The following is a 14,893-nucleotide window of genomic DNA, read 5'->3' as shown; positions in this document are numbered from 1 at the left end:
TCTGTTTCACTGAAATTTGGATCAGGCCCTTGCTAATAGCTCTGTCCACTCAGAGATATCCTTGGTGTTGTGGCTGAGTAACTGATTATCCTCTCCAGGAAAGGATCAGCCCACTGCTCAAGGCTGATAGGGGTGCATGTAAGTTTCATGCTGAGGCACTTACACAGGTGGGTTGGGTAGGAGAGATCACGTAAATAAAACTTTCCAGTTCCTCATAGGGTCTCTGAACCTTGCCCTTGGTCCTCCTCCTCCATCTTTAACTGAACAACCCATAGGCTTTTGGTCAGCCAAACTCTGCTCACATGCCAACAGGTGCTTCCAGATTTCCCATTGTCATGTGTGGAGTGCTTATATAGTGAACTCACCAACTGGTGATGCTGCTGGGACTGAAATTTAATAGCGAAGGACAATTCAACCTTTCCATGTATACAGTGACTGATTGCTCTAAAAAGGACATATCAGTTATAAATTGTTAACATATTTTTGGTGATGTTTTGGGTTTCCAGAAGGACTTTACACCATATTCATCCAAAGAACAGAAAAGATCACTGCCCGTGACTGTAACGAGGCTTGTTGATCCAGCTAACAAAAGCAACTTGTGTGTCTGATGTATTGTGGGGAACGTGTCTTTCAAGATTACAGTCAAGTAAGTCTGACAGCATTGTAACGGAGTTAATCTCTCTGTGCATTTCAGTATATAACGCGTTCACCCATGCCCATCCTGCCATGAAAATAAATCACATAAAAACAGTGATATTCATGTAATTAAAATGACAAAGGCCAAAGACTTTCCTTTTTCCAGACAGCACATTTTAATTTGGACTGACATTGAAGAAGTGCAATATACATCACTACTTTATCTTGCTGTTTGTACATTTAGCAACTGTTAATTTCCAGCCTCCATGTGCTAGTGATGTTTTAATGGCAGCCAATATGATTGCAATACACAGACTAGCCAATTTGTTTAGGGCCCAGTCCTGAAGTCAAGTTTACATGTTTACAAGTAAATGGATGAACAGGTCTGGGTTCTTAATTTAGAAATCAATTGAGAAACTACATCAGTAACATCAAAATATGGAGCATTTGTTGTTTTCAGAAGAACATTTTCAAGTATTATCACATGTTTGGGGACTTTTATTGTTTTTACTTGTGTGTAAGAGGGTGTATTTTTTTGAGCTTAAAATTTGGAAGGTCAACTGAGTGCTCAGAGGTTTCAGAGTGGTAGCCGTGTTAGTCTGTATCAGCAGAAAAAATGAGGAGGACTTGTGGCACTTTAGAGACTAACAAATTTATTTGATCATAAGCTTTCGTGGGCTAAAGCCCACTTCATCAGATGCATGCAGTGGAAAATACAGTAGGAATTATATATACATACACATATACACACACATATATACAGAGAACATGAAAAAATGGGGGTTGCCATACCAACTCTGAATGAAACCAATCAATTAAGGTAGGCTATTATCAGCAAGAGAAAAAAAAAACTTTTGTAGTGATAATCAGGATGGCCTATTTCAAACAGTTGACAAGAAGGTGTGAGGAACAGTAGGGGGAAAATTAGCAAGGGGAAATAGTTTTTAGTTAGTGTAATGACTCATCCACTCCCAGTCTTTAGTCAAGCCTAATTTAATGGTGTCCAGTTTGCAGATTAATTCCAGTTCTGCTGTTTCTCATTGGAGTCTGTTTTTGAAGTTTTTCTGTTGAAGAATTGCCACTTTTAGGTCTGTAATTGAGTGTCCAGGGAGGCTGAAGTGTTCTCCGACTGGTTTTTGAATGTTATAATTCTTGATGTCTGATTTGTATCCATTTATTCTTTTGCATAGAGACTGTCCGGTTTGGCCAATGTACATGGCAGAGGGGCATTGCTGGCACATTGGTAGATGTGCAGGTGAATGAGCCTCTGATAGTGTGGCTGATGTGATTAGGTCTCATGATGGTGTCCCTTGAATAGATATGTGGACAGAGTTGGCAACGGGCTTTGTTGCAAGGATAGGTTCCTGGGTTAGTGTTTTTGTTGTGTGGTATGTGGTTGCTGGTGAGTTTTTGCTTCAGATTGGGGGATGAGTCATTACACTGCCTGTAAGCGACGACTGTCCTGTCTCCCAAGATCTGGGAGAGTGAGGGATCGTCCTTCAGGATAGGTTGTAGATCTTTGATGATGCACTGGAGAGGTTTTAGTTGGGGACTGAAGGTGATGGCTAGTGGCGTTCTGTTACTTTCTTTGTTGCCCAGTTGCAGAGTGACTGTCCCCTGAATCATCACCAAAATATCTCATGAAGCTATTCCAGTCTGCAAAATTGTGTTTAAATCAACCTGGAAGTGTCCCTTTAAAGAACCACTGCACTGTACCATTCAGTTTAAAAACAAACATCCACAAGCATCTCTCCAATCATGCTTTCACAAACAGACTTTTACTACACTGCACTAATACTCATGTTGCTAAAGAAATGGACACAAAGTTATACACCACAAAAATACTTGACTTTCGTGAGTTTCAAGTTTTAAGGAATAAAAACCTACTAACTATTCCATCCAATGCTAATACATTACAAGATCTTACATCTCATTACTTTGGAAGTAAATATGCAACACACAATTTTAACATTTGACATGCTTCATTTAAATACACTATTCATAGATTCTAAGGCCAGAAGGAACCACTATGCTAATCTAGTCTGACTTCCTGTAAAACACAAATAATTCCTACAGCAGAGCTTTTAGAAAAAAACATCCAATCTTAGTTTAAAAATGGTCAATGACGGATCGTCCACCATGGACCTTGGTAAATTGTTGCAATGGCTATTTCCTGTGTGAATTTGTCTAGCTTCAGCTTCCAGCCATTGGGTCGTGTTCTACCTTTCTTTGCTGGATTGAAGAGCCCATTATTAAATATTTGTTCCCCATGTAGGTATTTATAGACTGTAAAGAAGTCATCCCTTGATCTTCTCTTTGTTAAGCTAAATAGAAAGACTCAAGGAGCTCAATCACTACAAGGCATATTTCTAATCCTTTAATCAGTCTTGTGGCTTTTCTCTGAATTCTCTCCAATTTATCAACATCCTTCCTGAATTGTGGGTACCAGAACTGGACACAGCATTCCAGCAGTGGTTGCACCAGTACCAAATACAGAGGTAAAATAACCTCTCTGCTGCTACTTGAGATTTGCATTTATACGTCCCAGTATCACATTAGCTCTTGTGGCCACAGTGTCACATTGGGAGCTCTGCTGATCATCCATCATGAGCCGCCAATCTTTGTTTAGAGTCACTGCTTCCTAGTATAAGGATCCTCTAAGTATTGCCTACATTCTGTTCCTAGATCAATATTTACATTTAGCTGTATTAAATGCACATTGTTTGCTTGTGCTCAGTTTACCAACTGATCCTGATCATTCTGAATCAGGGACCTGTCCTCGTCTAGGTACATTAAGTCAACGCTATTACGTCTGTTGTTGTACCTCTTCAATAGGGATTTGGAGGGCCTCAGCCATCCTTTTCAGTAGTTTTTGAAATCCCTTATAGTTGCCCATCTGTGGGGCCATCAGCCTCACAGCCCCTCATCAGGCTCTTTGTCCTCTGCTTGAGGCTGTGTTGGAACCAGGAAGGGTTACTGGGGTGTTCATCTGTGCGGTGCCGTGGAGGAGACAGTCTTCTGCTCCCTCAGCTCACAGTTGCTCTGAGCTGACCATAGTCCCCAACAAGGGCACCATGGGCAGTGGTGAGTAAGAATCTGGTAGCCGGGGATTAGAGAACCATTAGTTTGGGTTCAGTGGATCCCAATATCATTCTTATAGGGAGTTCTGACACTCCTCACAAGATGTAAAGGGCTGTGGTGAGAAGCTGGGTGAGTCAAGATGCTGCTGGTACAGATATTCCTTGACCGCCAGTTTCGAAGATCAAGCTGAGGAGAATGTGCATGCTGGATCCACGGGCAATGCAGTGGACCCATGGTGCTGCACGAGTGGATAGTCGGTGCCGAATGAAATGCTTATAGCTGACCAGGGGAAGATTGGGGTTCTGCAGAGCCATCAGTGCTAAGAATCTGAATGGTGCCGTGTGAGGTGGCATAGACAGGTGACCTGGAACCAGGTTTTCCCACAGCGGTATTGCAGTCTCCACTAGAGTCATGGTACAGGTGCCCTGATCAGCCTGGTTCTGGTGCCAAGAGAGTCTGTGCCATGGCCACTGAGGTAGACAACATTGGGGTTTCATGCCAAACTTTTTCCCAAAATCCTGGATTTTGGTGCTGGGCATTACAATACCGTATGGTCAGACTCAGCTCAAGACTGAGCTTCAATAGGAACCATTCCAGACTGTGGAGTCTCAGATAATTATTGGTATCATGGGAAGCTTTCTTTAGAAGAAACCATGGTAGGCAATCTACCTCTGGGACTTCTGGCTCCCTGCTGTCTGTTGGAGGACAATGTTGTGATTCTAGTCAGACAATAAGCCTGCATTTATGATCCGGGGCTCTGAAGGTCCTCATGTGGAGGGGGGTGGGGGGTGTCTAATGAGCCTGGTTTGGAAGCGTATATCATGGGCGTAGTCATTAGGAAGACCTGATGGCGGGCCTCCCTGTTCTTTCTAGCCTGACAGCTGAAGGTCTCACAAAGGGTGTATTTACTGGGACTGTGATTCTCCCAGACAGGGGCATGACGATTATCCATCAGAGGCTGGGATAGCTCCCTTGCATGAGGGGCAGCATTTGAATTCGGTAGAACTGGATGACACCATACTGGTGACGAATAAGATTCTAACAACTAAAAAGGGTCGCAACAGTCAACCTAATGCCTAAAACACTAACACTATAAACACTATGAGCTATAAATAATAAGAGAGAGGCTGGCCATCTCTGAGAGTCAGGCTCCATCTCTAAGCCCTGAGATGGTGAGAAGAACTGAATAGTGGATAGCGTGCCTCAACCTTGAAACATGAAGACTGAGGAGTGCATGTGCGTTCTAAGGGTACTGTAGGCCGAAAGACTCCAATCTCTGGCAGATGCACACCATCAGAGGAATGTACATATGGATGATCAGTGGCTTTTAAGGTTTTTTACAGAGGGGTTGTTTAATTAAAGAGGGTCAGATGGCCATTTAGAAAAATCTCAGCTCCAATTTAAGAACAAACAAGGAGTACCGATTTCAGAGTTAAATAGACATATTTCTGGATAAAACTATTTTAGAAATAGCCTTTTAAGGCTTATCTTGGCCATAAGGTATAAAATACCCAAGTAGTTCTTATTGTACTATCCTAGCACCTAGGTTGTTCATTAATAATTTTGAGTGAAAGGTTTAACACTAATTACTTACTGGTTATCCCATTCATACTATCAACAAATCTTTTTTGCAGTGTTGATTCTACATATGTTAAAAGGAACCCAGTGAATAAGCTAAATGGGAAAGCAAATGTTAAGACTTATTTAGATACTGCTAGGCACTGTCATTAATGTTCTGTTTAAGTGTTTTTTAAACTGCATTTTTGGACAAAAGTTATAGCTGACACTAATCAGTTAAAAGGTCATTCTCATGCCAGACCATATGATAAAACCAGTGACTATTTAAAAGCTGTGAAAGATATGCATTACTATTCTGGTAATTAAGAAAAAAATCTCTTCCCTCTACAGTAGAACGTCAGAGTTACAAACACCCAAGTTACGAACTGATCGGTCAACCACAGTGGCGGATTAAAGATTTTGCTGCCCCTAGGCCCTGAAATAATTGCCGCCCCAGCTCACCTCCACTCCGCCTCCTCCCCTGAGCACGCTGCCGGGTCCTGCTTCTCCCCGCTCCCTGCCAGTGCTAGTGCACGAAACAGCTTCGCGAAGAAGGGGGGGGAACGCAGCTTGCTTAGGAGAGGAGGCGGGGCTGGGGCGGGGATTTGGGGAAGGGGACCAATAGGGGCAGGGAGGGGACGGGGACTGGGTGGAGTTGGGGCGGGGCCAGGGGTGGAGGGCGTGAACCAGCGCCAGGGGAAGCAGCCTCTGGCTGCTATTATAAATTTGCCGCCCCTGCAAATTTGTCGGCCTAGGCGTTAATACGCCGCTGGTCAACCACACACCTCATTTGGAACAGGAAGTGTGCAATCAGGCAGCAGAGACAAAAAAAAAAAAAAAAGAAGCAAATACTGTACAGTACTGTGTTAAATGTAAACTAGTAACACAAAGGGAAAGTTAAAAAAAAAGATTTGACAAAGTCAGGAAACTGTTTCTGTGCGTGTTTCATTTAAATTAGGATGGTTAAAACCAGAATTTTTCTTCTGCACAGTAAAGTTTCAAAGCTGTATTAAGTCAATGTTCAGTTGTAAACTTTTGAAAGAACAACCATAATGTTTTGTTCAGAGTTACGAATAACCTCCATTCCCAAGGTGTTCGTAACTCTGAGGTTCTACTGTATATTCAAGAGTTCCATGGTAATTAGGCTTAATTTGCCATTTGAAAGAAATGCCAGGATGCTGACATGAACCCCCATTTGGAACACTGTTACAAATTGAATGAAATGCCCCCACAGCAATTAAAAAAACACACCACATGAACGAATTATGGCAGTACCTTTCTGAATTACAAAATGCCTCTGTGGATCAATGATTTTGCCACAAAATATGTCCATATTTCTATCACCACATCATCGTCCTCTTCTGTTCGGTTTGTTTCAATTACCCTTTGTATCAGATCTTTAACTAAGATTGCAAATTCTGAGGCAGGGACTGTCTTCTTCTGTATCCTGCCTAGCCCAGTGGGCCCTGACCTGAGGCCTGTAGTTGTTACTGTAATATAACTGAGAATGCCATGCATGCTTTTCTTATAAGGCGTGTCATGGAAGATGTGCGTTCTATACTGTATTTGAGACCCAATAAATGTTAAAAAGTGGCTACTTTAAACACAATGGATATAAAATACAGGTTCTTGACATCAGCATAGACAAGGCAAACCCCTGTAATAGGGGTTATCACTGTTGTTCAGCCCCTAGTCTTTAGAATCCATTATTCAGAGGGACAAGTTAATATCAGTTAAGAAATAGAATTAAGGATTGAAATCTTGCAGTCCATACTCAAATAAAACTCCCATTAACTTTACAGGCTAGGGAGCCAAGAACACTTTAGTTCTAAACCCAGATCTAACACATCTCCTTTGATACCCACTGCAATGAATGGGATATTTTACCTTAACATAGTGTGATACAGGAGGGCCAAGGAACAGTGAGGGAGTGCTAGAGGGGAAATATATAAGCTCAAGGCTAATTAAGTTCCCTGTGGTTCCCTGTAGACTAGGGAAGGTGGCTTCAGGTTAATTGGAGCACCTGTGTCAGTTAAGGCCCTTTTAGGAACCTAATAAAACCCCCTGTGTCAGGCAGACAAGGGAGGAGGAGGAAGGACTGGAGCTTGGAGTGTGTTGAAAGATTTGGAAAACCTGAGAATTGAAGTAAGGGAGACCCTGCCCAGCAGGACAGGTAGACTCCCTCCCCCCCCAGCATCTAAGGACTGAGCGTAATCCCACCTAAGGGGGACGAGGGTGAGAAACCCACAGGGGTTGAGAGGGGCTGGGACTCAGAAAGAGGAGCAAACCCAGATCCCTCCCCTGCTTCCCTCCTCTACCACCTTCCCAGGCTAGTAGCGGGGCTCTCGGCACCCAAGAGTAGGGGCAAAGGGGGGCATCTTAGCTCCCCGCCAAGAAAAGCACAGGACCCACCAGACTAAAATCGGCCATCTTGCCACAATAGATGGAGTAAGAGCTGCAGAACTGGACTCTAGGTGGCAAGTAACAAAGTCTGGCATTTCCAGCACTCTGTTACACACACCTCAATACCATGCCATCTCAGGATGGAATCTGTCCATCTGTTTCTAGTGTCTATACAATTCAGTGTTTTGTCGCTGTAAGCACACTTCTACTGTTTAAATGGTCTCAGCTTCAACTGCTGCTTCTGGTAATTCATTCTGCATGCTAATTACCCGATGGATTTCACTTTTCCATAATTCATATTTAAGTGGTTTTGTAAATAGTCAAACTCTAGATGATGCCTTTTGTGATACGAGGTTAACTGTACAATACATAAACAGTCTGCAAACTGGTTTATCCTCTCTTGTGAACTGCTAGGACCCCAAATCCAGTCTATTCGTTGAGAAAGGCAGTGCCCTGTGTTCGGCGTGGCTTGTGTTGGAGGTAGGGAGAGAGGGCAGTTGTCCTGTGCTATAACCCTCAAAAGAGGAGCGTGCAGGAGCAATCAGCATGAAGAATCTATAAGTCTTTGACGAACCTTCTTATCTTCGTTGCTTGAGCTTGTATCACAACTTGGGAGCAGATCTGTTAAAACTAAACAAAAGCAAACGCTTGTTACAATGAAAATCCATCACACCATTTCGTCATAAGCAAATATTCCTGCTTTCCTTACAACAAAATACCAGCCTCAGAGATTTAAAAAACACAAACCCGCAATCTATTTTCACCTTTGCTTTGTACTATAGCGAGGTTAGTGTGTGGCTTTGTACAGGGACATACTCAAAGGGCACCCTCCTAGTGGCACTACCTGTCAAATGCTGAGCCTGAGGAGCACCTTACAGCTTCCTTTTGGAAATGCAGAACCCAGAGCTGGTGTAGAACCACGAGCTGGTGCATGGGGTTCTGGAGCCATCCCCCAGGCCTATCTCCACTTCTAGGATGGTCCGTAGTGCTAGGATTCTGGCTGTTCCTGTCCTCTGAGGTGTGGGAAAGAAGTCTTCTTGGCGCCCTTTTTGTTCTTGTGCAAAGGAACTAGAATCAGTACCTCGGTTTGTAAAATCTTTTATTAAATCCTGCTAATATCACTATAGGCAGGAGAAAATGTGGGGGCAGTTAAATGCGACCCTTAGTCCTCCTAGTGCAGATCAAAGACCACAATCATCATACTCAACCTTCATACAAAACCTATAAAAATGAGAGCTGACTGGTGAACCATACATCCATTTCATGACACCTTTTGAGTTTCAACATTTGTTTTCATTCCACATCGGAACACAACAAAAACCTCTTGAACACTTTCACAAAACAGAATCAAGTTGAAAGATCAGTTTTCAGATTCAAAAAGGTCAGGTTTTCAATAAGTTACTCCCTCTCAGCGACTGGAGAATCCACCATGAACCTCAGAAACTTTCCTGTTGATATCGATACATTTTAGCTTTGACAAAACAGCACATGCCAGCAACAAACAGTCACCAGTGTTCTGACCAACTCTAATAAAAACATTCCTGTCATTAGGGCATCTTGGATTTTTTATTTTATTTTGCAAGTGTTTATATGGGGGAGGGGAGTGACTTAGAATACTACATCATGAACATTTCTCTTAAGCTGATGCTTCCTCCATTATATTAGGCAGAAGAGACAGTATCACTACTGTGCTGAAAAATTATTTAAGTATCCCCTGCCTTGGACACTGTTCTTTGACTTAATCTCAGTGTTCTCCAGTGCTAACATAGTATCTTTCATGAACTTCTTATGCAGGCTAACGATGAGTTGTCACTGATGAACATTTTACAAAGAATTCCTAAAAATGTTAGCGCATGCTTCTAAAACATATTGGTTAAGGGGATATTGGCAGCAGGTTCCTGATGTTTCCATTATTGTTCCACAGCTGCATCTGCAGTTCCCTCCTATCTGAGCTAAATATGGTCAGAGTTCCCAGCCATTCCCGCCACTGCAGGAAGAGGCTCTCTCTCTCTCTCTCTCTCTCCATGTACAACATGACTGGTAATTTCCTTCAAACAGCGATTTGGAATCACAATCAACACCATAAGTGGAAAGAGCATTATCTGAAGCCAGGTTATGTTTCTGTAGAAAGAGCAGGATCTGAGTGAGTGCTCTGTAATATAAAATATGCTACCCTCATTACCATAGTATCTGAACACTTATTCTCGTATTATCATGATTGCTCAATAGAATTAACCAGGTCTGGGCAGGGGATGGACTATTATGGTTTAAGTGCTCTATTCTGGATTCTGACACCCTATGATCCTGGTGAAATCACTTAGGGACAGATTTTCCCCTCTCCTCTGTGACCAAGTAAGGCCCCACTGCAGTAGAACTGGAGTGGTCCCTCTGCATGTGGCAATGGTCATGAAGGAGTTGTAGACATAGCTGCTGGAGCTAGGGATGGGGTGGGGGTGCTGCCACACCCCCAGGCTTGAAGTGGTTTCCATTATATACAAGGTTTACAGTTTGGTTCAATGACTCTCAGCACCCCCACTCTACAAATTGTTCCTGCATTCCAGCTTGTAGATCACAAACCAAGAAGGGACTGCTGTGACCATCTAGTCTGACTGACTGTTTAACTCAGGCCACAGAACCACCCTGAATTAATTCCTATTTGAACTAGAGTATATCCTTTAGAAGCATATCCAATTGTGATTTAACAAATGCCAGTCATATGATCCTTGGTAAATTGTTCCAACTAGGTTCTCTGATAAAAATGTGTGCCTTATTTCCTGTGTGAGGCCCTGCGTACATTACAGGGCCTTTGGCAGCATAGCTATGCCTGTGTAGCCCCCTAGCATAGATGCAGTGTACAGCGACAGAAGGAGGAGATCTGACAGTACAGGAATCCCACCTCCCCTACTGATGTTAGCTATGCTGACAGAATCCCTCTAACTGTATCTACACTGGGGGATTCGTCAGCATACCTATGTCGGTCAGAAATGTGGGTTTTTTTCATATTCCTGGCTGTCATAACCATGTTGCTGTAAGTTTTAACTGTAGATCAAGCCTTAGGAATCCTTTGGTGCAGAGTACTACCCCCCTTAATGGGCTCCCTCCACCCCTGGACAGGGGAGGTTTGGACAGGGAGCATGAGAGAAGTCTAGCTGGCTTAGTGGCTTATACATAAATAGTTTCCCTTGCCACACAGAGTAGACAGCCGGCAATAATGGGGCTCTGCTGCTACCCTGGCACTAAAAGGAGTCCCTTCCCCAACACCACCCCATCGGATCTCGCGTGTGTGTGAGAGAGAAGAGGGAGGATTAACTTCTATGCATCTTTGTTCCTGTAGCCTGAAGAATACCAGCCTTTCACACCGTCTTTAAAACAAAATCATGACACCACTAACTTCCCCATCTTATCTTAGTTCTATCTCTAAATGCAAACACATTGTACAGTGACTGTACACTTTACTACTTTGTTCTTAGTCCTTTGGATCAATCACTCAGTAACCAACAGCTGCTACCACCACTTCTGCTAGGCTTAAAGCTGATGAGACCTGAAGTCAGGAAGGGCTAACACAGATCTAAGAGCCTCTTCTGGCTCTAGCCCTCTGCCACAGGTTAGACCCCTACCCACAAATCATGCAGGAGAGCTAAGACAGGCACATGACTTCCTTACTTTTTTCCTTACCCATCAGTTCAAATTACCCAAGTAATATTATTGCACAAACACCATATTAATTGGAAGTGACATTTCTCAAAAGCAAGTGCCTAAGCTGTAGGTGGAAAAATTGCATCTTTGCTTATATATTTTGCAGGCACATTTTAGGCATCTATTTTTGAAAATTTGGTCTATTATGACAAACAAATAAAAATACTACAATAGCTTTCAACAACATAACCCTCCTGTGGTTTAATTGAAGTTATAAGAATATAAGCAGACTGTATTGTTAGGTATAAGCTAGTCAATTTTCTTATACAGCACATTTAAGTCTTTGCACACAATAATTCTAAGGCTTCTATTTGCTTAGATGCAGAATTCCATAATATAAGAAACAATTTTTCTTCTTATTCAGGCCTATATTAATGGATACACCATTTAAACACAACAAGCAGCCCAACTTTACCTTGTAGTTCTGCTGTATTCCTTTCTGGTTCTTCTGTAATTTTCTCTTCAGGCTTCTCTTTTACAGCTGCTGGCTTCCCATCTACAGTATCTGTCATCTTAATCGTACCAAGGTTTGGCAACAGATGGATTATGTTACATTTCCCAGGGCCTGCAATATTCTCCAGCACTTTGAGGCACTTGTATGATTTAAGCTCACTTACATTTTCCTCAATGAAGAGGAGGTAGAGGCTTAAATCATCATAATTTGACTTGAGTTTCAGAACATCAAACGTTGGCAGAATTTCATATACTTTAAGAATGTCTGAGCTTCGCCTGAATGGGACGAGCATGGCATACATTACAAGAGGCATCACCAAAAGATACACAATTAAGTTAATGTAACTGAGTAGCTGGAAGACACCAACAGCAATAAGCTTACATTGAATTAGTTCTGGAACTGTTGTGTCATTCTTTAAGATTCCAGTTTTGATGGTGCACAAAAACTCATCAGTCATAGAGGACAGACTGATATAATAGCCCAGATAGAGGCATGCAAACAGGATAATTGCTAGTGTTAGTAAACGGCAAACAACATATTTGATTATTAAGTTTTTGGAGATTTTCTTTGTCTTCAGGTATTGTTCCACAATGGGGTATTTAAAGTGGCTTTCAGATATCTCCCACAAACTGGAAAAAGAAAAAAAAAACCAGACCAATCATTGCAAGAATCATTTTGCCATATTAAATAAACCAAACACTTTGACACACACAAACAAAAAAAACAGGCCTGATTCTGATCTCACAGACACTTGTAAATCACGAGTTACTCTACTGAAATCAATGAAGTAGCACTTGTGTAAAACAGATGTGAGGGCAATCTCAAAACCAGAATTCCGGTACATTCATTAGGACTGAATACAACTGTTTACAAGACAAGTAGAAAGGTCAACAGGAAAAATGCCCAAGCCTCAAACAGAATAAGTAAAATACTAAAAAGAAATTTTTAAATGCAACTCAAGCATTGATACTCAAATCCAACCTAAGTGACTAAGAGAAAGAACGGACACAGCTGCAGCATGTCTTACATTAAGATGAAAATGGCATTTTACCTGCCAGGACCTAACTTCAGAGATCCATGCCTACTCACTATTAAAGAAACAATTTTCAGTTCTTATTTGTAATTTTTATTTCGTCTGAAGAAAGAGAAGAGGAGAAACTGCTGCACTGTCCAGGGAGACTGTGAAACTGAGGTTGGTTAGAACAGTGCAGCAACTAATTCAAGAGAGGGAGACTGGAAAAGACAAATATTTTAAAAAGAAGAAAAAGAAAAAAAGGAGTCTTTGCAGAAACAACTCTGAGAAGAACAGCATGGCAGGGGAGCCCAGTAGTGGCTTTCCACATCAAAGGATGTGAAAAATAACTATACCGGTAGGTAAGGAATGCAGCCACCAGCACTTCCTAATGCTGTTTTAGGCAATACTGACATCCATTGTAGCAAAGGAAACACAGAGCCACCTCAGGCTGGGACTGGTCTACAAAGGGAGAGGAAGAAGACCTGATTTTCAAGTATTTTGTTTGAAAAAAGTAGCTATTTGTAAGTTCTAACTCCACACACACATTTTATCATCAATTTGGGATCTTAAATTTTTAATCACAGTTTTAAAAAAACATTTCAGCTCATCTTTAAAATGTCTGCTATAAATTTACAGTATGTGTCTGTGATTTACAAGTGTTCCAAACATATTATACTTATTAAAGGCTAAAAGAAATAAAGGCCAGAAATACCAAGCTACAGCACCTTACCTCTGTGTCAAGTTTTCATTAACAGCTGGAGGCAGGCTACCGGGGTCTCTAGTGTCTCCACTGTGAAAGCTGTTAGCTGCTTTGATTGCCCTGTTGTAGGCCTTGTCAAGTTCTTCCATAATAAATTTCAGATCTGAGCAAAGATGAGGTGCTGCAGTGAAGCGCCAGAACAAGCATGGTAGATACAACAGGATAGCAACTAGTAGCAGGATATATGGGAAAAACTGGAAGAGAAAAATAGCATTAAAAGTTGTTAGATTAGAATCAATCTGTAACAAAACAAGCCAAATAAGAATATTTTCTTGGGCAAGGCACTCTGTCTTATAAAACCCATTCTCACGCTAACCAGGGTGAGTAGGAAACTTTCTTAGTGGGTTGGGGGAAGGGGGAAGCCAAAAATGTATGCAGAATTTAAGCTTTTGTTCTTTTTTAAAGAAAGAAAAAGAAACGAAACCAGGAAATAGTCCTATAGCTACAAAGAAAAGCTCCCATTGAGAACTAATGCAGAGCCATCTTCCTGAGTGTGCAGACAGACAGATCCACTGCCTCTGCTGCTGCTCAGAGTTTGCCAAACAGAAGCAGAGTGAACGTAACAAAATTCGGGACCACATTTTCACCATGGCTATTCAGAACTGTGTGGGCCAGTGTGAAACTGACAAGAACGTCATTTGATGTGGACACAGTGGCAAAATGAGGACAGACACATGCATGGCATTAAACAGCTGGCCGCACCTTTTATTAAGCTTTAACACAAGGGAGGGGCACTACCTTCCCATCACTCATACTCTCCTATACCAGGCATTTAATTGGATCCAGTGCAGGGGTTACAGAGCTCTGACCATATACCATGGTGTAGGCTCTCCTCAGCCTACTCCCCCAACGCCCAGGATTCAGTTCTCTGAGTCGTAGCACCCTTTGTTATGGCGAGGGAGACAGAGGGTGTAGAGGGATGGGGACCTTGGCCATGGGAGCGACAAAGTCTCACCTTATCCCATGAGCCCAAGGGCCAACACCAAAATCCCAGGTCTTCTACCTCAGCGAACTATTCATTTTATTTTTTGACTGCACTGGAAACAGGCTGCAAGTTGTGAGGAATTAACAACTCAACCCAAGAACCTCAGTTAAGTACTAAGCACCTTTGTACTTAACCAATTGTGGCTCGAAGGTGCTGCGAGGAAGGCGAAAAACTCCCTAATTCTCAGTCAACTGGCCCCAGGAGAAAAAAATTCCTTCCTGATCCCCAAATTGGAGATTGGCTAGACCCGCAGCACCTGTCAGGCCAGGTTCCCATTCCTAGTTCAGGATGGGTAGGGTGGGCTGC

At 42.3% G+C, this 14,893-nt stretch overlaps 1 protein-coding gene across 4 annotated transcripts in view; it reads right to left on the bottom strand.

Annotated features, from left to right (window-relative positions):
• Nucleotides 1-788: 788 nt before the first annotated feature.
• PANX1 (pannexin 1) overlaps nt 789-14,893 on the bottom strand; it is a 48,464-nt gene continuing 34,359 nt past the window's right edge. For 3 of the 4 annotated variants that reach the window (XM_073337357.1, XM_073337364.1, XM_073337384.1), the window contains 4 exons: nt 13,573-13,796; nt 11,789-12,456; nt 8,522-8,731; nt 8,234-8,307 (listed from right to left, as the gene is read on the bottom strand). In XM_073337357.1, coding sequence (XP_073193458.1) covers nt 8,550-8,731; nt 11,789-12,456; nt 13,573-13,796 — 1,074 coding nt within the window. In that variant the 3' untranslated portion in view covers nt 8,234-8,307; nt 8,522-8,549. Of the gene's footprint in view, nt 8,308-8,521; nt 8,732-11,788; nt 12,457-13,572; nt 13,797-14,893 lie in introns of all 4 variants that reach the window. The other variant, XM_073337374.1, reaches the window with a different exon arrangement.

This window comes from Lepidochelys kempii, chromosome 1 (assembly GCF_965140265.1).
Source record: "Lepidochelys kempii isolate rLepKem1 chromosome 1, rLepKem1.hap2, whole genome shotgun sequence".
Classification (NCBI taxonomy): domain Eukaryota; kingdom Metazoa; phylum Chordata; order Testudines; family Cheloniidae; genus Lepidochelys; species Lepidochelys kempii.
This window is presented reverse-complemented; position numbering and strand designations above follow the sequence as displayed.